The sequence below is a fragment of the Mycteria americana genome, chromosome 4 (assembly GCF_035582795.1).
Source record: "Mycteria americana isolate JAX WOST 10 ecotype Jacksonville Zoo and Gardens chromosome 4, USCA_MyAme_1.0, whole genome shotgun sequence".
Lineage (NCBI taxonomy): Eukaryota > Metazoa > Chordata > Aves > Ciconiiformes > Ciconiidae > Mycteria > Mycteria americana.
In genome coordinates, this window is record NC_134368.1 from 77,225,539 (window position 1) to 77,251,141 (window position 25,603).

Below are 25,603 nucleotides of genomic sequence, written 5' to 3' on the forward strand. Positions count from 1 at the left end.
GGTTTGTTTGGGTTTTTTTCTTTTTGCTCTTAGCATAGTTGAGAGGCTTGACATCTGTGAGATCTTTCTGACATCTACAGTTATGTTTTTAATCTTAAGAGTCTAACATGCAGGGTTAGCTTCTGGTTTCATTATTTTATATTAATTGGTGGTTTATATTTCCAAATACTTTCCAGGTTAAACATGTCACTCATTGTTTTGTGGGGTTTGTTTTGGTTTGTTGGTTTTTTGTTTTTGTTTTTGTTTTTGTTTTTTACATTGGGCAACGTAGCTATATTTCCCTTTAGTATCTACCACAGTTTGTTTGCAAAGTGTTTCTGACAGCAACTTTAAATCTGTTTGGATCTCAGCCTGTTGGTGTGTTCCAAATGGCAGCAGGTGGTTCTAGGTGGCTCACAGTTGATCAAAACCATGAGATGGTCTTACATTGCTGCTACATGTCAGCGTTGTTCAGTCTTTAGCTTTTTCCCCTTCTCAGTTTTATGATTCTTCAGGCAGCTTCAGTGTTAACACTAAGCTAGAGTAACATGTCAGAAAGCAATGCAGATTTTTTTAAAACACAGAATTGCATTCATCTTGCTGGAAGTCTAGTCGAGGGATAAAAAAAATCTCCTTTGGACAGTCCAAACTTAAAGTTGTCTTCATGAAATAATGAAACGATTATGATCAAATTTGGTTTATGTACATTTGAAACACTGTTCTCTCATGAGCATTTTAAACTTGGGCAACAATAAACTTTTTAATAAACTTTTTAATAAGCTCAGGAAGTGCCTCAATATCTGCAGAAAAATCCATTTTATGGGGTCTCAGTTGCATAATTTTCTCTTGTTAACAAGTAATTGTTTTTCTATGGAGAAAATAGAGGTTTCAAGCTTTAGGTAGATTTCTGGTGTGAAGCATTTCTCCTTTGCAGTTTTGGAGTTCTCGAAGACAAAGAGTCTGCTCTTGTATTTAAAGGAAAGAATGGGTCAATTTTGCTCAGAGGTAAACCCATTTGTTAAGAAAAGAGACTCCTGAATTTTCATCGTGGGTCCTCAGAGTATGTCCTCCCCTTTGCCTGCTTAGTGAGAGAATCTTTTTCAGGTAAGAAACAGCACTGAAGTAACAAAACTCTTAAGATGAGGTTGAAAACACAGACCAACAATTCATTGTATTAATTTCTGTCATGATTTGGCATTGTACACTTAATCTGCAGTAGATGTACTGGGTATTGCAATAAAATTCAGTTCAGTTTTTTCCCCCCAATTTTGTTAAGCCATTTTAAGCCATGTAAATACCACTTTTTTCAGCTGTTAAAATCAAAATTTACTATTTGCTTTAATTTCAGTGAAGTTCTTTTTTTACACTAGGTTCTCTTTTATAGACCCAAAGCCCCTGGTTTTGTAGTGGTGTTACTTCAGTGTCCTGGGCTTGCTTCTAATTCACATTGACACAGCTAGCAGCTGCCCTTGACTGTTTTAAGCAGTATCTATTTTACAAAAAGCATGAGGTATTTGTATTCATGTTTGGAAAATGCCTGTTAAACAGCACATTTTTCATTACACTTATTGACTCTTTCCCTGTTAAGAATAATTTTTGTTCAGACTGTACTTTCCTCAGTAAATTGCTGCCATCCAGCATTTAGCTGAATCCATTTTCCCATGAGGTATCTTGGTGAAAGGGCTATTCCCATTAAGTGTATCACAGTTAATTAAAATGATACTGTAATTTTGTTCTTTTTGTTATGGTCTAGAAACTCTGAAGTTTCGACATCAATTTCTTGTCTCCTTTTATACTTTTACCCTTGTTTTGCTGGGTTTGTAAAATATAGCCATTAGCAGCTTAGGCATTGTCAGGGCAGAAATTATGCTGGTATATTGGCGTTCCTAGAATGGAAACCAATGCAGAAACCATGGGTGTAACCTTAGCAGGTGACCCAGATTTCAAACCCCAAAATTTTGAACTGTGAGTGAAAAATATTATTTTTATCTTCCTTGAAAACATTTATGTTGTACAAGCTGAATGAAAAAGTTTGGAAAAAGTCACGTACAAAATAACAATTTCTTTCACTGAATCTAACGTCAATGGTTTTGTTTTCCAAAATAATTTTAAATTTGTCCTGAAAAAAACCTAGGCTACTGGTTTAGTAGTAAAACCAGTTAAGTAACTGGTTTTAGTGTATTAACAAGACCTGAGGTTATAAAAGAAAGGTGGTTAAGCAACCATGGCTCTTTACATAATTTCATATGTAGTCTATCTTCTGTCCTAAGTCAGCACCCAAATGCTTCTTCAGAACAAGAAGATGCTCGTAGCTCTGCGAGGCCCATTGTGTTCCTAAAACAGTGTTTCTAAATCCTCTGAGGAGATAAATCACTTGAAGAGCGTGCTGGATGAGGGACAGTATGGGAGTTACACATCAGAAGTCTCTGAATAGCCTGCCTTTTAATGGAGCTCTGCCCAGCGGGATTGTGTGGCTGCGACCATGTTTTTTGGGGATGGTTTCAATTAGGTCTCGGGCTTTGAAGAGGTATTAAAATAGTATAGTGGTTGGAATACATAACTGTGTTCGTTAGGGGGATACCCCCAGCTGTGAGCAGAGGAAGGAAGCTGAGTAATCCTGTGGTATGTGGAATGGGAGACAAGAACCTATGTTCTTAATTTTGCCCCTGGCTTACTACGTTATCACAGGCAAGTCACAAATATTTTATTTCTGTTCTGCAGAGGCTTTGATTTTTATGGAATTACCCCCAGTGCATGAGATTAAATGTGTTTGTGTACATTGCTAGGATCAGCGTGTCGGGTAACCAAGCTTTACGTCTTAAGATGCTAAGCACCAATATAGTGGCTAGGTAAAGAGGAGCCTCTGCCTCAGTCAATAGGAAATACCTAGGTGTTCTACAGAGAAATGCATGGGATGTTATACAGTTAACTCTCCCTTTTAACAGAAGGTGCTGTAAAAAATGCCAAGCTTCTTCCATCCACGTACCCTTTGTCATTTTCTAACAATACTCGGTTGCAAGAAAGCTCTCTTGTCTAACAAAATTCTGTCATTTTTATTGTCGTTAATAATTTTAAACAGAGGAATGCTGAGAAGCTTAGAACAGTTTGGAGTCTTTAATACACTACTCCTTGCCTTGTTTGGTTCTTCCCACATGCTGTTGTTGCATGAAGTCTGGGATGTTTCAAAAGCTTCAGCTTGAGTCCTTTGTTCTCGGTTGAAGGATATCCCTGCTTTTAGATAATGCTGCTACCTACTCTGATATTAAAGATCTGCATTCTAACTGAGTGGAAAACTTAAGTGTTTCTTTTTTCTTCCTCGGGATGCCAGTGGCATTAGAATTGAGTTCTCGTCCTGGTGCGGCAGCTTAGTTGCACTTGGCTGGGCATACTTTTTTCACCTCTTTCTAAACGCAGTATGCATACTACTGCCAAAAGGCGGCTTTCTGACTGCGTTGACCAGTGAGGAGTTTTGAAATGGCACTGTTCATGTTCCTTGTAAAAATATCAGTCACAGAGAGGAATATTTTTAGTTTTCTGTGCTAAATTCCCCATAATTAATTTGTCGTATCTCTGGCAGTCTTGGGGTGGGTGGAGAAGGGAAGGTTACTGATTTTCCCCCACCCCTTCTATGTGCTGACCAGGATGGAGCAAGAGTGCTATAATTCAAAAACAGTTTCTCAACAGCTAAACCAAATAACAGGACTGTAATGTGTTTCTTGTTCTTCCTCAAAGGTTTAAAAGCACATAGTAATAAAGGTAGCAGAAGCAGAATTTTTCTTTTAATGGTTTTGTGGCTAGAGTTCATCTGTCTACCTGAAATGAACTGGGATCTCAGAGAACTGGTGCCCGAAGCGCTGCTGTAGCTTCTGGGTTTATTAACCCTTTGTTGCAGGAAAGGATATATTGGGGTGGGAGTTCCACAGATTATTGCTGTGGATGATGAAGAGGAATGTGATTTGAGCTGGCATTTAATTTAGCTACCTAATGGAGCTACCTTTAACTTAAATGTTACTGTGTATAACTGTCCTGGTTTCAGCTGAGATAGAGTTAATTTTCTTTATAGTGGCTGGTATGGGGCTATGTTTTGGATTTGTGCTGAAAACAGTGTTGATAATACAGAGATGTTTTAGTTGTTGCTGCACTGGTCAAGGACTTTTCAGCTTCCCCTGCTCTGCCAGGAGCACGAGAAGCTGGGAGGGGACACAGCCGGGACAGCTGACCCCAGCTGACCAAAGGGCTATTCCATACCATATGGCCTCATGCTCAGTATAGAAAGCTGGGGAAGAAGAAGGAAGGGGGGGACATTGGGAGTGCTGGCGTTTGTCTTCCCAAGTAACCGTTACGCGTGATGGAGCCCTGCTTTCCTGGAGATGGCTGAACACCTGCCTGCCCATGGGAAGCAGTGAAGGAATTTCTTGCTTAGATTTGCTTATGTGTGCGGCTTTTGCTTTCCCTATTAAACTGTTTTTATCTCAACCCTCGAGTTTTCTCACTTTTACTCTTCTGATCCTCTCCCCCATCCCACCGGGGCGGGGGGGGGTGAGCGAGCGGCTGCGTGGGGCTTAGTTGCCGGCTGGGGCTAAACCATGACAATAACCTTCACTGAAATATTTTGTGTTGTCCTACCTTGTTGCCAGTTAGCCCCTGGGAACTTCACCTTGATTATTTACTGCAGCTTGTTTTCACGTTTTTTGAGTGTGCTGTTGTTGCTCATTTTAATATGCAAACATGTGGAGATGATTTTTTTTTTTTTTTTTAAACTTGAAATGTGGGTGTCAGACTCTCCTGATCTATTGTACAGGAATTCCTGTAATTTTCAGGAGCACAAAGCCATTTGTGAAAGAATTTTTTTCATGCATGGAGAGAACAGATCTTATTCTCTGTAAGTGAAAAGCAGGAAAGTCAGGACTAGATTACAGAACAATCACTTAACTCAGACGGGTGTGTGTGTGTTTTCATGGAAAATGACATATGTAGTGTAAGTACAGCAATTAAATATTTGTACAACAAAGAATTTCTGTGGAACCCTATTATAAATGCTGGTATATAACACCCAGGATTATGTCTGGCCACATGCTGTGGTGAGTACTAAAAGAAAGCTAAAATGCGTATTTGTGAACGTTCATAATTTTGAATTTGAAACTCTGCAGATCCAGTTTGCAAAGGCTTTAATAGAAAAAGGCTGCGAATGTGGAAGTTTAGAAAAGCAGAGAGGACTTTCCTTTGCGATGTGAACTCAATCACCATGAGCTGGCTGCTGTAAGTCAAGCACAGAGCCTAGTTCGATTTCTGGTTACTAAAACTGGAAAAAAAAAAATGCAGAAAGGAGTCGAGCGCTTTTCTGAGAAGGGATTCAGTGTAACCATGCTGACTCCTAGTGTCTCAAGAGCAAGTATATGTGCTATATTGGCCCTGTGCCACAGGGCAACCTTTAGCTGTGCCCTGCACGCAAGAGGAATTATTTTGCCAGATGATTCATGGGTTGCCAGCGGAGCAGGATTTATAAAGAATGTGTTGGGACTGTTTGTTATCAGTGGAGGATGTGGGAAATTTAGGGGAGAAAAAAGTGAGAGGAAAAAATATTGCTGTTAATACAATTGAACTGCGTAACTGGAAGCAGCTTTTGTTGTTGCTCTTCTATATGGAGGCACTGCTGGAAATAAACTGAGCTTCTGCTCGGGAAGTGTGGGTTTCTTAAATGATATTCATTAGCTACGGGTGCTTATCTTTACAGAGAAATGTTTTCAAGACAAAACGATGGTCAGTCTGCAGATTTTCTTTCTTGGAAAGAATAGTGTACTGAGATGACACTGTCTTTATTTCTTAGATGAAATGAAACAAGAATAGTAGCTCTGCTGTCAAGACATCTTTAGCATCTGTAACGCAGTAGATTAACAAAAGGTTAAAAACATGAATAATTCTCTGTCATTTTAAAGAACAGTTTTTAGCAGGAAAAAAACCCTAATCTGCCAGACTTGGCTTTTTGAACCATTTTTTCTGAAGTTTACTTTATTTGGTTGTTGATGGTAGCTGTAGTACTGGCAGGAGATCTCTTGAGCGTAGGCACTTGTCAAGTGAAGTGTGTGATTATAAAATGATCTTTAATCCATGCAGGAACACAGAAGGATTAATAGCAGATCTTTGGCCACAGAACTAGTGATGCTAATGGTGATGTTGACACTTCCAACTGCTGCTGCTTAACATTGTCTTTGGAAGAACTAAGTTTGTTTGAATATAAATTGTGGAGTACTAGTATTTTTAAGTAGAAACTGAAGTTAGAAGTAAAATAGGCTCTGTCATTTGGATAATCCATGGAAGTAACCAACTGACGCACCAAAAAGTAGTCCCGATGCCCGTCCTTCAGCAGCAGTGGGTCTTTTCCAAAGGCTTCTACCAGCTGTGTTTCCAAATAAAACTACAGAAGGGGAAATGGTAATATTTTTTTATAAAGGGATTTCTTTACATACATTTCTTTTTTATGCCTATAATATAAAACAGGGTAATATGTTTTACTTTTGTTTTACACATCAGTTGTAAAACTTCATAAAAAATTATATGAAAAGAAAACTTCTGTGGCAAACTTCAGTGATAATTTCTTGGTAGTGAAGAATGGAAAAGAGTGGCATACCAGCTCAGGAAACTTTCTGTTCGGGGGAGTGCATAAATCCTGGAAAATCGCTTCTGGTGTGTGATCCTTACTAGCACTGTCAAGGCTGAGATGTAAATATCAACTTCCCTCTGCAGGGGCTTGCAGCTCTCTGCGTTCATCTCGTTGTTGAGGGAAGGAAAATCATTCTCTCTTCTAGGAGCAAAAGACCCCAGGAAGGAGATACACTGCAGTTGGCATATGAGGCTTGAGGAAAAGCAGGGTCTGGGTGTTTTCTGGGTATCATGGAATCCGAATTGATTGTTGGAGGCTGAAAATACCATTCTTTGTGTCTTCTTGTGAGCGACAGTGAGATATTAAGCAAGGTGCTGTTTCAGGAACTGCATGTTTCACTGCGGCAGGGTTTCCTGTATACAGTTGTCAGGGGAAGAAATTGATATGTGCTAAGAACAAAGATGCTAGGTGGGGAAAGAAATTAACAGCTGAATTAAATTGTGATGGTAGAAACAAACATTATCATGACGGAAATGAAAGGACATGGGGAGCAGAGTATTGGCATCCAGGCCTTACAGTATGGACTCCAGTAGTCTAGCTCCTCAATTCTGGAGGGCAAAGGTATCTAGTTTTACATAGATGTTAGATGGCTTTCCAGAGGTGAATGTAGATCAGAAAATAATTTCCATGAGGTCACAGATAAAAGGCTTCAAGATTTTAAGTACTTGCTATTTCGCACAACGAGTGGGCTTCCCCTCTCTCCGCAGAGGTCTGGAAGTTTGTCACTCGTGTTTGTGAAACGTTCTTCATGAATTGCATTCAAGGGGTCTTGGTTTCTTCGCTCGTATACGGGGAAGAAGACAAGTATCGTTAACGCAGAGCAACCTTGAGATTTCTTAGGTTTTGGGGGGACCTTCCTATGCCCTTAAATGGTCCCTCTAGAGAGATATGCAACTGTGGATTGCTCACAGGTTTGTGGAGCGATGATGGTGTAGAGAGTGGTGCATAATTCACTGCCTTTCTGTGCCATGATCTGTGTGTAGGATGATGAGAATTTTCAGCTGCAGTGTTTAAATCAGACCTGTCATGCACATTTTGTTAATCCAAATATTATCTTGAGCTGGAGCCTCACATGCAATTTGAATCAATGCTGGGTTTTCCTTTTAAAAGAATATTCAGCTATTATTTTAAAATGTGGACTTTCAAGTAAGTCCAAGTATGTTTTAGTTTTTGCAGGGAGTGACGTACTGAAGATCATTAATGTTGGTTTTATTCCACTCTGATCTTTTCAAAAACAAGAGATATGGAATTTAATAAAGTGCTTTTTATTAACTGCTCTGTGATGATGATTATGCTGACAATTTTGGAGTTAAGGTTCTTTCAACAGTATTAAATTAGGTATTATTTCAAGATCTTTAGTGCTTAAAACTGAGCAGAGTGACTTCATGAAATCACGGAATGCAATAGAAAGAAATTAACCTCTTTTAGACTGTGTCCACTGAAGGTGTATAAATAAACAATTTGTATAGTTTGGTTTAACCTCTCATTTTCATTCTTGTACCTTTGAGTAAAGACGATTTCTTATGATGCTTACATTTATGTGCAAATAGAAGAAAGGGTAGTAAATTTTAGCAAATATGTATGGGAATATTTATTTTGATTTTGCTGATTTTTTTTTTTCAGTTAAATTCTTAACGCATTGGATTTTTAAAATATTTTTCCACTTAATAAAGTTTTGTTAGTCAAAATACTGAAAAGCATTTTGAGCCCTTTTATTCTTTCTTTTGAGAAATTAACTGTGTATAAATGATGGAATAAATCTAGGCATACTTTATGGGAGGTTTTAAGATAGGGGGAAAATTTCAGTATTCATTTCAGACAAATTCTGATGATACTTCTGCTGTGCAAGGTAATCACCAAGTTGGGGAATACATGTGAAGATGGGGTTTTTCAGTCTTCAGAAAGATATCATAACCTGTTATATAGGCAGTTTCAAATCCTGTTTATAAAATGTCTGTTTTGCCCCTTAAGTTATACTCTTTCCACTATATTATGTATATTCTCATAAAATGTCATTTATCATTAAGCAATTTTTTTTTCATTCAGATTAATCCATTGCCTGTAAACCTGAAAAATTCCATTTTTATTATTTTTGTTCTAAGTTCTCCTTTGCTTTCTTTTGGGATAACAATGGTATTTAGAGAGCTGCTGAAACGATACCTCAAAATAGAATGCTTTCCTGAATCAGGACCTTTCTCTTCTCCTTATCCCATTTCTCATGTTCCTCAACTTTACTTTGCAATACCAATAACTTTTTGTAGCCGATTTCCCTGGTAATTTTACCTACCCTATATCCAGATTTCTTTGTGGTCTTCTGTTAAAAAATTGTTTTGGGAATCGTTGGGAAAAAGCCACTGACTAATACAATATTTAACATGACCCATAATACAATGCAATTAAGTATTTGTTCTTGCATTTTATTAGTAATTTAAAATGATCTCACATGACAGCAATAAATAAAATGGAGTATTACTCAAAAATACCGTATCACTTGGTGAGACTGACTAAATTTGTAATATCAGAATAAGCTAGTCCCACGCATACATGTGCATTTCAAGTAGTTGATGCTGGAAGAGCAAGTATGACGCCCAAGTCTTGTAACTACTCTAACGTGACTGATTCTGAATTTAATTTTCCATGTGTCCACTTTCTTGCCTGCTGTTTTGCCCTCTTCTCATTTGTTCCACTCATAGGTGGAATAAATTACAGATGTTAAACAGCGTTTCATCCCAATACCTCCAGTATTCATTGCCCTTGCTACATTCTCATATTCTTTTTTTATCATTTGTAAATGTGGCTGTTATTGTTCTAGATAAGCATCCTGACTGCTTACCTGTAGCATAAGAAATACAAGTAATAAATGTGTGTGGGTGTTCATGGGTGGGTTTGGTTTGGGCTTTTGGGGTTTGCTTCTGAATGAAATTGTACGATTCGGCTGCTGGGTGTGGCTTTTTTAACACTGGAAATTGCATGGGTTTTATTAGAAAACTAGGCACATGAGCCTTGACATTCATGCTGAATTAGTTCATGTCTTGAAATGCTTGCTAGAATTAGTTAGATAAAAATTCATACATTTTATCCAGTGGGGTTTTGTCTTGCTTCTAATTGTTGTTTAAAGGGCCCATCTGCAAGATGGTTGAGTTCAGGCAGCTACTATGATAATCACGTTGGATGGAGAGAGTCTGTAATAATTTATACAGAATTTATTGTATGAGTTGGAAGATGCTCTGTGAATACAACATTATTTCACATATAAGCTGTTCTTTGTTGCATATATCTTTTTCCCTTTTAGATATGAGTTGTGGAAGGGGAAACCTCTAAACATTAATTTTCTAGAACTACCACCATCCTGTCAGCATATAGGATGCTGTGCAATTCAGGGCACTCAATCACAACCTGTCCTCAAGCTGAAGAGATTACCATATTTTTACATGTATAACTACCATTCATATAATTAATCTTGTATTAAAATGCTTTTCTTTTATAAATAATGATTCCCTGTGTCAGGGGAAAAGATTCTACTAAGTCCTGGGGGAAGGATTGAGGAGAAATTTGTAGGCTGCTCTGTATTTGGATAAAGTGAAAATGAACACCACTTCACTATGCTAAAGCCTGTATTTGCTAAGCTTTGCTGTATTACTTGTGCTTGAGTGTAACTAGTGCCATTCCTGTGAAGTTGATGAATTAAAATTATTTTGATATGTAAGGCTACTAACACATTTTTGGAAGTGTAGCCTATGTGCTGTTTGTTAAGTCGATAGAATCTCCTGCTTGTTTTCAAAAGTCCTTCTCAAGACGTTGCAGTATCTGTAGTCAGCCATTAAAAGTTATGCAAATTTACATCATCTGTGGCAAGATATATCTGTTCCTTTGATTTATTTAGACAGAAATCAAGTCTGTGTCATCTAATCTACTTGACATAAAATCATTCCTGCTAAAATGTGCCTGTGCTTTTTTTATCCCGTACTCTTGTTGTACGCTCAGTTTCTAGTGAATTTCTAGTATTAATTTTGATCTCTCTGAGAACTGTTAATGATTTAAAATGCAGCTATCTTCTGTAAGATAGTTTAACCTAGACCTGGACCCAGATTAAATAGAATCTCATACGCCTCCCCAGACCAACTTGACTCTTATTGAGTTGACTGGTTTTGGAAGAAGACTAGCTAAGGGCGTTTACTGGCAGAGTATTTTTTAAAACTGGAGTTTCTGTTCAGTGGCATTGAAATACATGCCTTTTTGAAATTTCCAGTTCCCATCCTGGTGTCAATTTGTATGTATCCTGAGATATGATCCTGACTTTAAATCTCTGCACCCTGCAGTATTTCATGTCAGCTGCTGAGGAAGTTAAGGGTGAGTCAGCAAGCGCTGTCATCTTAGCAGAGCAGCGTTGGAAGCACAAAGGATGCGATAGTGAAAAATTAGACTGTGCATCAGAAGTGAAAGAGCAGCGTGTAAAATATGAAAGGGGGAAAGCTGTCACCGGAGTTTGTGCGATAACTTTCCCGTCGCCTGGTTGTGGCAACTTCATTTAATAAGCTGTAGTCTTGTGGCTGACATTTGGATAGCTCACAGAAAATATGTCGGGGGGGCTAGAATGGAGATGGCTTGGCTTTGAAACATCAGAAGAGATCACAGGGAGAGTGTCTGTTTTCTTAGGTAACTTATGGCAATTCGGGGGTGGTCTAAGGGTCTATAGGAGTAGGTAGCCTTTTGTCAGACAGGCAGATAGGATGGAGGAAGCAAACAAGTTTTCAGGAGCACAAGCTTTCCTGAGTTCCTGAAGGAGACTTCATCTGCCAAAAAAAGTTGTCAGCTTCTTTCCATCTTATATCAGCTCGTCTAATAACAGATACTGTCTTTCCCAGAAAACATTATCTTGCTGAATTTCCAAATAAGAAGTTGCAAGATAAAAGCAAGAAAGAATCTATAACTGGCTTCTAGAAATAGAAGCATGGTCAAATTTCAGACCTAAACATCTTTGCTAAGAATACTGTTCCTAATATTTTCCGCTTATTTGCTGATAAAGCATGATTGAAACAATCCCGGAAAATTACCCTTTTCAGTTTTAGAAAAAGTCAATCTATTTTCTTTTTTTTTTAGTAGTGAAAATATTTCAATAAAATATTTCAATATATTTGGTGTTTACTGTGAGCCTTAGGATCTTTTTGCATCAGTTTATATCAGTATATAATTTCTGAAAGAAACAAATAATTACTTCAAAATAGTTACCTAATGTCTTTATTCACTCTTTGTGATTCATAAGAATCAGAATTTAATTACTTACCACAGGCAGCCATGACTATTGACTTTCCTGACCCTCCTTATCAGTCTGAAAGCCGGGTACTCATAGCTTATTTGGTTTTAACTAAGATCTCTGCAAGAGCTTGATCGTGCTTATAGAAAAGGATTACCATGTGTTGCAGATTGCAGTTACGCTTTAAAAAAAAAAAAAAGGCAATGTAGTGGGGGGAAAAAAGGGGTTATCTTAATACGGCAAATAAGCACAGCGACACATACTCAGGTGAGGAAAACCAGTCTTTCTGTAAAATGGTTTTGAGATCAAAATCATGTGCATTTTATATGGAAGTGACTATGAATATAATTTCACTGATAAAACAATGAAACACTCTTACCATAAACTCGTCTCTGCTGAGTTTTGTATTGACTTTGTATTGAGTCATAAAAGAACGGTGTGATCTCTGCTTTTTGCCTTGCCTTGTCGGTACAAAACTATGTTTAGGTTGCTGCAGAGTAGAATAGGCCCACGGTGATACCTGCTTCCAGTGATACCTACTTCTTGCCTTTAAAGCAGAAACTCATTTAGATTGTGAGAGAGATGAGACGTCCGTCTCGAAGTCACTTCTGAAGCCAGCAGTGAATTTATTTAATAAATAAATAAAAAGCCTTTCAGTTTCTCATCTCAGAAGAGAGCGGGGTTGTGCAAAGGTCAGAGCACTATCAAAGATTGTCTGTTTGTTTAAAGATGGCTGACAAGTAGGTTGGTGGTTTGAGTATTTATATACTTAAGAACTTAATTCCAGCTATGCAGGTTTAACTGTTTTACCCCAAGAACAAGATGCTTTCTCAAATGAAAAAATGAATTTGTACATCTTTTCTTTATAGATAGTTTTGGGAATGTTTATACTTGGATAGTTGGGAATGTTTATTTTTCCAGGAACTTCTGGAGGTTCCTGTGAGAAAATTCTTTGCTCCCCTCAAGCGTAGATGGTTAGCAATGCGGTCAAAGTGTGTGGGAGCCCCGGACACCACAGTCTTTCTCATGACAGGACTGCAGTTCTACAGGTTGGAAGAGCCATTATGTGGGGAAGTACATCTAGAAGCTTGCTAAAATGGACTTTTATTAATAGATAGATCCTGTCTGCTAAGGCAAAGAAAACAGAGCTCATAGCAAGCCCCCCAGAAACTGAGGTACTCCCTCTCATCTGTCTACCCTGTATTTATGCCTTCTACCCCAGTAAATCTGATGAGCAGTTTTACCCAGAGTTCCCCAAACCAGAAGTGATTTACCATCCGTTAGGGAATACCTCCACCAGACCTTAGCCTCCACTATTTTTTAAACATTATCACAAACTGTCATAAGAACAAAAGAAAAATCCTTATTGATAAATCTTATTTTCCCTGCTTTTCTGGAAATATATGTGAGAGTCCTTCAAGCTTCCACTTATTAGAGAAAAATGTGGTGTGTGTGGAAAGCTCCCGACCTCCTAAGGGAAAAGCGGTTGCCAGCTGAGAGAATTCTTTACCCAGGGAGCTGCTCCAAGGCACTCAGTCTGGCATAATAGAAACGGGATGAAAAACAGTAGTCTCCAAGTACATGACCCTATATTTTCTACTAACATGAACTTTTTGGATTAATTAAGACTTCATGTATCGGAAACAAATTCCATGAAGGACAACGCAGGTAAATTACCTGATCAAAGTGTGACTAAGCAGCGGATCTAATGCAGCGGAGAGAGGCAAACAGGATTCCCAGATGAATCCAGGGAACTATGCTCAATATATACAAGTTAGGCCTTTTCTGGAAAGCTGTCGGTAATGTGATCATTTGTGTTCAAGAAAGATGAATTAGGACTGGAACAGATAGGGTGGTCTTGGGAACGGAGAGCCTGTTGTATGATGGTGTGTTGGAAAAGCTTGGCTTATTATCCTAACAAAATGAAGTACGAGAGGGCATGTGATTCCTCTCTTATGAATACCAGGAGACCAGTATGAGGAACAGAAAATAATTACTTAGCTAAAAGACCATGTTGGCAGAACAGCAAATGAGTATAAACTCTCCATGAATAATTCTGGACTGCAAACTAGAAAATGACTCTGAACTATTATAGCAATCATTTTTTGGAATGACCTTCCAGTCAGAAGGGTGGAAAAAGAAATTCAAATAATTTCAAGGTGCAGTTCAAAAATGTGTGAAGGGGGTTTTACTATGTGGTGTCTGTGACAGTAAAATATTGAAGCAAATGATCTGGAGGTTCTTACAGCCCTGTGTTGCGAATACTTCTTTTTATTAAAATATCAGGCTCTTGATTGCTTTTCCAACTTTTATGACCGCTTTTGAGGGGAGTGGTGTTAGTCAGAAAACACGAACTCTACGCATATTCTTTCATACGGTAAGGCTGAAGCCGCTTTCTCTGCTTCTCTCAACACCTCCTGCGGATGTCCAGAATACTGACGGGTGGGCACTGCTTGTAAACATGGCACAGACTTTAGGGAAATGATGGCATTCATTTTAAGTCTTCACAAAAGTTCTTTCTGGTGGTGCTACTGCTGCAGCTGCGTGCAGCAATAACTGCGGGGAAAATCACTGCTGGAATTCCCTGAGGGAGACACCCAGTGGGAAATGAAGAAGGCTGAGTCTGAGGGGCTGAGCAGAATTGCTCTGAAATGTTCGCTTTAAAATTTAAAAGCTCACGTGAAAAAGTTACCTTAAAACAAGGGAGAGGGGGATAAAATCTTTAACTTTCTTTTTGGGTGATCTTACGACAATTTTCTGCTTCTGTGGGAGCTGGTAGCTGATTAGTTCTGTACCTCACATAAAAATAACTCATTGGAAATACTGAACTTGAGGCCCTCGGCAGGCGATGCGTTCAGGTACTGGCAGAGGGGTAATACCAGCTTCTAGAGGGAGCTTAGGTGGAGGGTGTGTACTGGGGACATGACGGCTGCAGCTGCAGAGGGTTTTAAACTCTGAGATCTCGTTTTCAGCTGCTCCCATGAGTCAGAAGACTGAGGGATATTTTGTTTAGAGTATTGAAAGGTCTGGACTTGTTTTCTGTGTTTAATATGTGAATAACCTGCTGCCATTTGAGTAAATGTTGCAATCTGTTAAGGAACTGGGAGTGTTGGAAATACCTATGCTAGATGCAAATATAAACTTTGTTTCTTGTAGGTAACTGGCTCATCAGTGTAAATGGTGTCATGTTTAATTTATAGTAAGGTTTCTGAAGAACTTAATGTGATTTTTATGGCAATAGATACAAATCACGAAATGCAGATTATAGCATACTCAAAAATAGACTGTTTATTCAGTAAAGAAAAAAAGGGAATTTCAATTCATTTTGTCAAGATATTCAGAGTCATAGTGCAATTTTTACTCAAGTTTTGATGCAGAAGATTGTGTTCTGGTAATTTTATATTGCTGTTGAGCTCATCATCTGATCGGTCCAGCAATATTTGCCTTAATTTATGTTGTGCGTCTCATGCTGAAGCGAGACTGTGTTGACTGGCTGTTCATCAGACAACTGTATGTGCTTTTCACCACCCTTGGCTTGTATCCTCTCAAGTGTCCCCTGAAATAAGTGGTTGGAGTACAAGTTCTTTCCTTGGCTTCTCTAGCATGGTTTTTTGGCACAAGTTCTCCGATACTCATATGGAAATGAGATTTTTTTTTTTTTTTTTTCTATCCAGCTGCCTCAAGGCCTGTGAGCGGTGCTGAATACTTTCATTCTATGAAGGCATTTTTCCCTGAAATTCCAGCCTGAACACTTGGGTTATATAGTCTGCTGCTTCAGGGGAGCAAGATGCTCAAACAGACAGACGGAGAGATTGCCAGATCAGTCATGTTTTGCTCAAGCAATATGTACAGCTAGATGGGGGGGGAGGAGAAAAAGTGTGAGAGAAAAGCCTATGTATGTGTTTCTACATCCTATTTTCTTAATCATTCTGGAGTGAGTATTCTTTGGGATGTAATTTGTCAGAGCATGCGGGTTTCCCTGGCTGCAGTTAACTGCTGCTTTTTTTGGATTGTGGAGTCTGCCTCAGTGATCTTTGGAGAGTGGAATTGCAATAACCAGCCTGAGGTATTGGGATTTGAGCAAGTAACAACTCCCTGTTGGCTGGCCCATATAAATGAATAGCCAAAAAAGCTTAGGAATGCTCCATCAGTAGCTTGCTGACAGAAGCTAGAATTTGCCTTCTATTGCCTTCTGCCACTGTGACTTTTATTTCACAGTGAAAGCAAGCAGGGAAGAGCAGGCATCACAAGCACTTTGAAGGGGATTTTTACTCTTCAGATTTTGCGGATTGTTCCCAGTATGCAACAGACTTTAAAGGGGTGGTTCCCGGAAATCATGATGGGGGGAAAAAGAGCAACCGGCCTACTGGCTGATTGTAATGACTAAGGACTTCAAACATGGTGTTATATTATATTATAGAAAAATCATAACTGAGGAAACGCCTCGAATATTCAGTACCTATAGAAGACTGCGGAAGGTTTCTTCACATGGTTGGGCTTTGTTCAAAAGAACTGAGAGATGGAGGGGAAAAAGCCTGTGTTTCATTATTTCGCTACCAGTGGTCCTTATAACGATGGCAAAAATTCGACCTTTTAAAAAAAAAACCGGTTGAGTAATAAGCAACCCACCGAACCGCAACGCGATGCTGCCTCTGTCAGTCTGCGCTTATCGCTGCGGGGGGCTCGGAGCGGGCGAGTGCTGTGTCGCTCCCCTGTCACGGCTGGATGCGTGGCGGCTCGGCACGGGTGGTGCTTCAGACCCCTGCAATGCTTGAACCATCGCTCGTAGGTGTTTCTTCATGGGTGCAAGCTGTGTGCACTGAAGCCACAGCGCAAAGGTCATCTTTTGCTAGCAGCTCTTCACGAGGGGAGTGACGATGATCTCATTGTGCAAAACAAGAATGCTTTGCAGCATGGGTCTGCGTTGACTTTTGGCTGAGAGCTATCTGGGTGCAGCAATTCGGGGCTGTTCCTTCTCCCTGAAAAGCAGTGTGCTGCAGCAATTGATACTGGCAGAGTATCTGTACCCCAAGTTTCAATAAAGAGCAAATTAATCACTAGTAGCAGAGAGCATCTGTTTTTAATGATGCTAAGACTCAAATGTTAATTATCTCTAATTTATAAAGACCATTTTTCTTTGTCACTTTTAATCTCTCACATAACCTTACAGTTGACAGATCTTTCTCAGTGGGAAAAAAAGCTTTTTCAAATAGGTTAAAAAAATTGAATCTAGAGCTCATGCTGTGTACTACGTTAACAAGGTAAATAAACAGTCTCTTCCTCCCATTTTCTCATTGCGTACACTGAAAACATACTAAAGATTATTTAGATTTATATGGATAGATTTGACAGCTTTTTCATATTTACCTTGACTCCAAGAGATAAATCAAACTTAGGTCTTTGCCTTCAAGGATTAGTTATTCATCATATGAATAGCTGTGGAAGAGAATAGACCTAAATGTAGGGAGGTTGTTATAACTGCGTTTCAAATGTGTGATTTTCAGCTTTGTGTATTTCAGTTTTGGAGCATACTGGGGAAGAAGCTGCGTACGTGATCTTAGTGCTTTGTGTGGGCAAGAGCATTAAGAGGAGCTGCCTTTTTTTCCTCCTAGCACGTCTTCCGTGCAGCCAGTTCTTAGTTGTGTTCGGTAGTTTGCAGGGGGAGAGTCAGCAGCCGAAGCCGTGAGCCATGCTGGGGCGGGCTCTGCACCCGAGCTGTCACCTCGTCCCAGAATCTGGGCTGCAGTGGGCCACTGCGCGCCTACGCTCGCTATCGTTTGGCGTAGAGGCACAGTGCAAGGTAGTACGGCTCTAGTATGGCTGGCAATTAGCTGAGTTAATAAGCCTCGCTGGATCTGATCTGACTCTCTAGCATGTCCCGAAGCACTCGTAACGTATAGATTTTTCCATCACTTGGTCTATTCCGGCTTCCATTTGGATGTTGCAGAGGTGGCGTGTTTTTTGGTGATGCACTCAATACAGAGAGAGTTGCTAAGTAATCTGTTGTTTCTGAACTCTGGAGTTCAGTTTTTTGAAGGCAATTCTGATCGTATGCCCAAACTGTAAAAATAAACAAACAAAACGGTATTGTAATCAAATGCTCAAGGCTTTTGTGTTTTCCTGCTCGTTATTCATACACCTAGTTAGGCACCTACATAAGCTGTTAAATTCTGTTAACCTCAGTCTTTGCTCGGGAGGGCCTCATAATGCTTATCTTGTACCACGTGTTGGTACTCTTCTCTAGAAAGCATACACAGATGCAGCATACACAGAGAAGAGAGTCACTTGTAGAGAAGTTGGAAAGAAAAGCAGTTTATGATGCTTCTTAGAGACTGAGAAGTTCGTGTGTTCTATTATCCTCATATTATTTCTTGAAAAGCGTGCCTGGAGGTAGTACATAGTCTCAGTGCTGCACAAACGAATGACTCCGACTCCGCGCTGCAAGAGAGTCATGATCAAGCACTGCCTATAAAAAGTATCCAACCGTGTGCAGATACGCCTGCCCTTCTATTTGACCCTTTCAGATAAATAAACAGCTGAAACTGTCACTTGGCATACAGCAAATAATAGGGGCATACATATAGTAGGGAAAGTGGGACTTTCCTTCCTATAGATAGTAGGGGAATAGATATAATATTTTATAATTTGTATTTTATATTTTATCCATATATTATATAATAAACATAATAAATATATATATATATATTATACCACTGCAACAGCGTTGCAGTAAAGTTGATGCAGCTTATGTTCCCTTTACTTGTTTTCATCTTTAATTTCATTTTAACATTTGTTAGTGTCTCCGCATAGCAACTTTTCCATTGGAACTGTAAACCCTGCAACACCACATGCATGCCTATTGGGAAAAGATTTTCTTTTTTGCTTTATGGGACTCTTAGAAATAATTATGCACTAAAGGTTGGAAAATGACTGTATTAGCATTGCCCTCCATCCAATAAGCAGGTATCCAACAAAGTATTGATGGAAGTGTTTTACTTTGCTGACTACGCTATGTTGATTGAACTATTTAGCAAATTGTTAATCTATATGATGAAAATAAATAGCTGGTAAATGTACAGTGTCTCATCAGTATCTACTTCTAAAAATTAATTTGCTGCGTGTACTGGAATGGGATCTGTCCTGTAAAAGCTGATCGATATTGTTGAATAACCTGGTAACAATTTCAGCATTTTCAGCTCATCCAGCACGTAAACATGAAGCTACCAGTTCTTTGACCGAAAGGTGACAAGAAATAGAGTTAGTGCCCGACTCTGGCGGGTGGTGCCGCGCGGCCGGCAGGCAGGCAGGCAGGCAGGCAGGCAGGCTGGCAGGCAGGCAGGCGCTGGTGGTGGGGATGGGGATGGGGATGGGACCGGCTGCCCACAGCAGCCGCCTGGGGAGTTGCGCGGGTTGCGTTAGCAGAGTTCAGTGCTCGCGTTCTGTGCGAAGGGGCCTGCCGGGGAAAGAAGGGTGCAGATGGTCACTGTCCCAGAGCACCTCCAGGTAGCGTAAAGGTAAAATTGTCCGCGTGTGTTGTGTTCTTATACCACTGCCAGAGTTATGCTGAGGGAGTGCAATGGTGAATGCCTTCCTGGAAGGTGCTATATTGAAAGAGTGTAAGTGAATTTTCCAGTGACTGCTTTCGGTAGTCTTTCTTCTGCCGTGCTTTGCCTGATGTGGTGTGGACCTAGTTATTGGGAGATGCCAGGAGCGTGTAACAGCGGTGACAGAATAGTACCCATTTATTGCCAACAGCAATAAGTATTGGGAAGTCATTGGAAGCGGTGGTGATTTGATGAGGTAAATCTAGAGAAACTGAGAAAAGGATCTAGCATTATTTCTTTGCAAAACGTAAGTGCCTTCCAAACGTGGCCTTTGATCATAAACTGAAATGCAAAGGCTTTAATTAAGGGCAGGCACACAAGTTTCAGTAATGATAATGATTCAATCTTCTGAACTTTGACAGTCTGTGTGGATGTGGCTTAGACTGCCATGAATGACTGAAAGAAGTGTTCTTTTTAATCATATAAAGCTGCCTTATACTAAGGGACAGTTAATTAAAGCTGAATTTAGCATCTATGCCTAGAGAAATTTGACGCTTAGATATGTCTGTGATAAATGCACTGGAAAGTATAAAGATAGCTAGTCATTGCATATTGTTCTATATGAGATTTAAAGGAAACGAAATGTGTCATGGGTACGCACTCTAGTGCACTAGTGGTCTGCCTGGTATGGCAAGCTGCGGTGTATCCAGGACGGCTGTATTATTGTACAAACTAAATCACTGGAATGAATGCTTGTTGTAAACATTTTGCATTTGACCTAGCTTACAAGCTGTCTTTCTTGCTTACTGGTTTTTATCTCTTGTCTGGGAAGGTAAGGCTGTACTGTGTGTTATTCCAGGGAAGTTCAGCCTTACTCCAATTCTGAATAAACTCACCGTTCAGAGGTTTGCATTTGGCTCAGGAAAACCTAGAGCAAATAATGCGAAAACTGAAATTCTGACAGAATAATGGATGCTTGAGATTAAAATCTGCCTTTTTGTTTGTATTTATATTTTGTAGTTGTTTTAGAATACTATTGGGGTCATTAGGGAAAAGTTGGTTTGTGACAAGGTTTTAAAACATACAGCAGTTTGTTTAATCAGGTAATGTACTGGGAGAATATTTGCTCCTTCAAATCCTTTGTATTTCTCTTCCCCCCCCCCCCTTTCATTTTGTGGACTGGGGCTAGAGCTGAGTTGTTTCTTATGTTTTATATTTGGTTGAGAACTGTCTGACTTGGTGTTTGTAATGATGCTTGCCTGGGCCTATGTGGACATCTTGTAATGGGACTGATAATTGTGGTATTCTGAGAGTTTAAGTATCTTCGGGAACGCAACCAATAGACAACATGAAAGGAACCAGACTATAGCTCCCATATATGTATTTACATACGCATACATGACTTCTCTTTTTAATGAATATTTTAAAACTGTTTCTAGAAAAGAAAAACTTTTGCACACGCATGGATCAAAAAATCCAGTTTCCTTTCAAAAGAAATATATTTCAGAGAGACGAGAGAGACAGTGTAATGCCAGTCCCAGCAGCCTGTACACCAGACTGTACACCTGTCCCACCATACAGCCATTTGGCTGTATGACTACTGGTTATCAAGTGCTTACAACCAAATGAAAACAAACAAACATGTAGCTGAACCGAAAAGTATTTTAGAACTGAAAGCTGAAGTTTGTGGATGCTTTTTCTACTCCTTTCATTGTGACACTAATGAAATTGAGCTGGGAACTGCAAAGAAGCAACAGAATTTTTTTTCCTTACTTAACTCCATTTGGAATTACGAAATGCGTTTTTGTCACGTGGAAGGCTTCTACTGTAGGTTTGTCAGGTTTCGCCATCCCTTTCCATTTCTCTGCTGGGTCAGAAAAACAGAAAAACGTTCTCCTGAACTGAGACTCTATCCAGCAAAAGAAGGAATGAATATTCTGTGATTCGAAGTGTATGTTTGATTCCGTTGATTTCAATAAGCATGAAAGATACTTGGGCTTCCTCTTGCCTTAAAGCACACCTTAGTATCATGCAAAAACCATTACACGTTTTAAAATACTTGCTGAACTGCTTCTGGGTTACAAATGCATCTTCCTATAAATCAGTGATGAAGAGGAAGGTTCATTCTTAAATTATTTGTTCGTGTTTCTTGAATAAATATCCATAATAATAGAAATACCTCACTTCCATGTTGGGCCAGATGTCACCTGTCTGAGGCTAGCATATAGAACAGCTTTTCAGCATTTTAAATGACGTAGAATTTTTGGCCTGGCATTGGTACACCTTCTTTCTTTCAGGAAACAGATGTGCTGTAAGTTATTTCCCAATTTCCCCAGCCCCCAAAAGGTTAAGACAGGTATCACCAACAAGGAAATGTCAGTAATTTGATTTTCATTTGTGATTTGAAGTATTTACAGGTAAATTATAGATACGAATTTTGTGTTGAAAATTTTGTACTAGTGTTCTGTGGAAAGCCACATGCCTTGGAGTTGGTAATGTTATATTAGTGGAAAAAATCCAAATGTAAAATTACATCCAAATGAGGATTCCCACAGATTTCTAAAGTATGCTGTCCCTCATTAAATTAATTATAGCATTTCTTCACTATCTTCAGGCTTTTGTGGAAAAAAATTGTTCTCGCTGTAGAGAATCAAGGGATGAGGGCTGACTGAGAAAAGCTATGGTTCTGCCGTGTTACGTCTCTGTGGTAGATTTTTGGTTGGCCCTTTCTGACAGCATGTATTTAGGATAACAAACAGACAAGTAAAATTATCTTTCTCTTGAAGGAGGATTTTCTTTTTGTATAGTAAGTTGCAGCTAGAATGAAAGAACTGAGGGGCACATTTGAGGGCATGGGACAAAAATGAGTCTTTTGCTGACAGATTTGCAAAATGAATTTGAGTTTTACTTTGAAATCAAGCCAAAAATTTGTCCTTGGGGGGCCGTGCTGTAAATGGGTATCTGTTATTTGGGCTAGGTAATTGAACAGATGTGAATGCTCAGTACATGCCTCCCTTGTGTGTTGCTGAAGCTGGCATCCTTTTACCAGCAAGCTAATCCAATGGGCTGTTTTGGCTCAGGCAGACCACGTTAGAGGGGTGTTACAGAGGTTTTCTTATACTTTTTCTATCTCGTTTTTACCATTTAATCAGTTCTCTGTTCTCAACCAACATTCAACGATAAAATTATATAGACACTAAACCCACCCCCCCCCAAAACCTGTGCTGTGTTTTGGAAAATACCGAAGTAAGGGGAAGTCAGGTTGTCCCATACTTTTGCTCGTGAAATGAAAGTAGTTGTGTACAACGGCCGCTCCACCCTGCGGAAAATGCAGGGACAACTGGAGGTCCCATGTAGGGGAGAACGCAGGGGCTTTCCCCCATGAATGCCCACAAATATCTGTCACCTCAAAGACGCTCAGGAGGGGGTCGGGGGAGACAGGGCCATACATTGTGTGAGACTGGGGATCAGGACGTCTGTTGCAGATCAGCCTGCGAAGGCCAGTACTTACTTGGAGAAAATACTTTTTAAAGTACTGCGTTCTTTCATTTCTGGTTGAAAATTTTGGTTCCAGATAACAACTCTAGATAAAGACTTCTGGCATTCAAGTTGGAGCCAAAGAGTCTGATTTTAGGAAAGGACCAACTGAGCACAGCCTTTCTCCCTTTAGAGAATCAGGAAAGGTCAGAGTGATAAACGGGTAGTGGTGAGAGACTTTCTCCACAGGAACCAGAAGATACTGTGCTTAAATTATTAATTAATTGTTATTAAATTATATATACATATAGACCTCCCTTTATCTCCAAAACGTAGAAAGTATGAGGAAAAAATGCATGAGCACTTCTCTCATTCTTATTGGAAAGTAACAACAAAAAAGTAATGTTTTGTTTGCCTCTTTTTTTTTTTTCTTCCTCTCTCAGGTCCGCACCAGTGTCCTACCTGATCACAAGGAGCCAAGAGCAGATGTTGGAGTAAGTGATTTTTTTCCATTAATCTATTTTTTTCACCTCATCAGCAGACACAGACACCCAATGGAGGGAAATGGTGTTCTGCCTAACTGCTGAACAGGAGCTGGCAAGCTTTTAATAGCAGAAGTTGGGTTAAATGATTAAAAAAATCATGGCAGGAGTAATAGTCTCAGTGATTGATGTAATCCCATTCACATATTTCGTGAAAATCTTTTTCAACTGAAATTATCCTGAGGCAAGCGCAACTGTCTAAACTTCCTGCTACTGCCATGCAAGCAATCTGGAGGAGATTGAGAGCTTGGAATCACGTTGCCTCAGTGAGCCTGGCTTGTTGCCTGCTGGTTTTCGTGTGCAGGGTGTAAAAAGTTCTGCTGTAGGAATTGCCTTTGGGTTCACTTTAAGAAATGACACTGGTGACATATGGAGGACTTATTTTTCTGTGTAGGTCTGTAGAACTTTTGGTATTGGGATGTCATTTCTGGGTCTGAGGAGGCTAGAACCTCCCAGACAATATGGACACCTCATGGGGGTGAGAAATGTTGGTCCTGCCAGAGCTGAATAAAAGACCAAACACCATCTGGTGCAGGTATCAGACCTGTGTCTGCAAACATTTAAAATAACTGGATTTTTACATTTTTAGCCTAAGGCGTTGACTTTCCTGCATTACCGGGGCTTCCTTGGCATAGTTTCCAGGATGTTAGCTAGTGTTTGAAAAATCTGGAGCTTGGCAGCAAGTTCAGTCTGAGTGAAATAATCGATGTGTTTCAACTTCTCATATAGCTATTATAGAGACTTTTCTTTTTGGCTAGCTGCGATTATTCATCAAACTACTCAAGGCACATATCTTAAGATTTATAATCATAAGCATCCCACTAGCAAAATTAGGAACGTTACTCTGTAATTAGCATTACAGCAGCAGTTCTGTTTAAAGCCTACTTTTCAAGCTTCTCCAAGTCACATGTGCAAAGTTAGATTGGTTTGTAGACTGCCAGTTCAGGCCCCAGGGTAGACTATTTGTATCTAAATCAGTATGGAAAAAGTATTCTCCAGCATTGTTTGAAATTAGACCTCTTGAACATTAGCATAACTCCCTCCATTTGGGTCATGGGATCATTCACAATTTAATTTAATTTTGCATATAACTCCCAATTGCATTGTCAGGCAACGAAAATTTTATTCTAAATAAACATAAAAATATGAAACAGACAAATAAGTAGAATTTTTTAAGCCCATGAAATTATTCACCTTTAATTTCATGACCCTGGAGAACTAGATATGGCACTCAGACATGGTTAGTGGGTACAATGACCAAAAGTTGTGTAAGAGAGCGGTGTAATTGCTTATTAGCCCTGCTCATATGAGGCCTCTGACTTAGGGTTCTTAAATGGATTTATAGTTCTGTTGTGCTGCAGAAAGAAGCCCCAGGTGACCCAGCCTGTATCAGTTTCATTACAAATATCCCTCTCCCTCTTTCCAAACGGTAAGGTTGCAAATACGAGCACTCCAATGCCATGAAATGCCAGAAGAAAGGCTGCTATACAGACGTTGTGCTGCGGAATGTGTTCTTATTGTACGAAGAAGGATATGCGCTTGTAAGAAGATAACTAATCTGAGCTAACCGTGTCACCACAGAGTTTTAGTGAAGAAACACTGTCATCTTGACTGATCTAAAGGAAGGCAGAACTATCTGTGTGTTCACTCTAGCAAGGCTGTGCATCACCGTGTGTCACGCCTGGACGTATTTCTTGTAAAAGTACATGTTTCATTGTGGCAGTGAAAACTAACCATGATCTTCGCTTGTGCGGCTGTGGTGGTTTTCTCTATACACTTCCTAGAGGCCTTTTTTCTTCCTTAGTTTCTGTTCAGCACTTCCCCAGTCCACTGTTTTCCCAGCCTTCCCTAGACTCTCAGCTCGCATCTTTTTCCTTTGCTGCTTAAGTGCCACCTAAAGCGCAGGAAATCTAAGCCCGTGTCGTTGATAGGGATGAGCCGTAACTGGTGACTTGGTTTACCAAACCGGAGACCAGTGTTGGTGCTCGCTTCAATTGAGAATTGCGATTTGAACTGTACATTTTATATGCAAGGAAACCTGTCTTAGTGTAGAGCTTTATTGTTAGCATTCAAATACTCAATATCCAGCTGGCTTTCCTGGAAGAAAGCAGGCTGCAGGGTTGTTTTTACCAGAGGAAGTTACGCT

The 25,603-nt window shown here is 39.6% G+C and overlaps 1 protein-coding gene across 10 annotated transcripts in view; it reads left to right on the forward strand.

Moving 5' to 3' along the window:
• The window catches only part of INPP4B (inositol polyphosphate-4-phosphatase type II B), a 370,055-nt gene that overhangs the window by 176,098 nt on the left and 168,354 nt on the right, over positions 1 to 25,603 (forward strand). For all 10 annotated transcript variants that reach the window (XM_075501000.1, XM_075501001.1, XM_075501002.1 and 7 more), the window contains one exon: positions 23,359 to 23,409. In XM_075501000.1, coding sequence (XP_075357115.1) covers positions 23,359 to 23,409 — 51 coding nt within the window. The remainder of the gene's footprint in view (positions 1 to 23,358; positions 23,410 to 25,603) is intronic.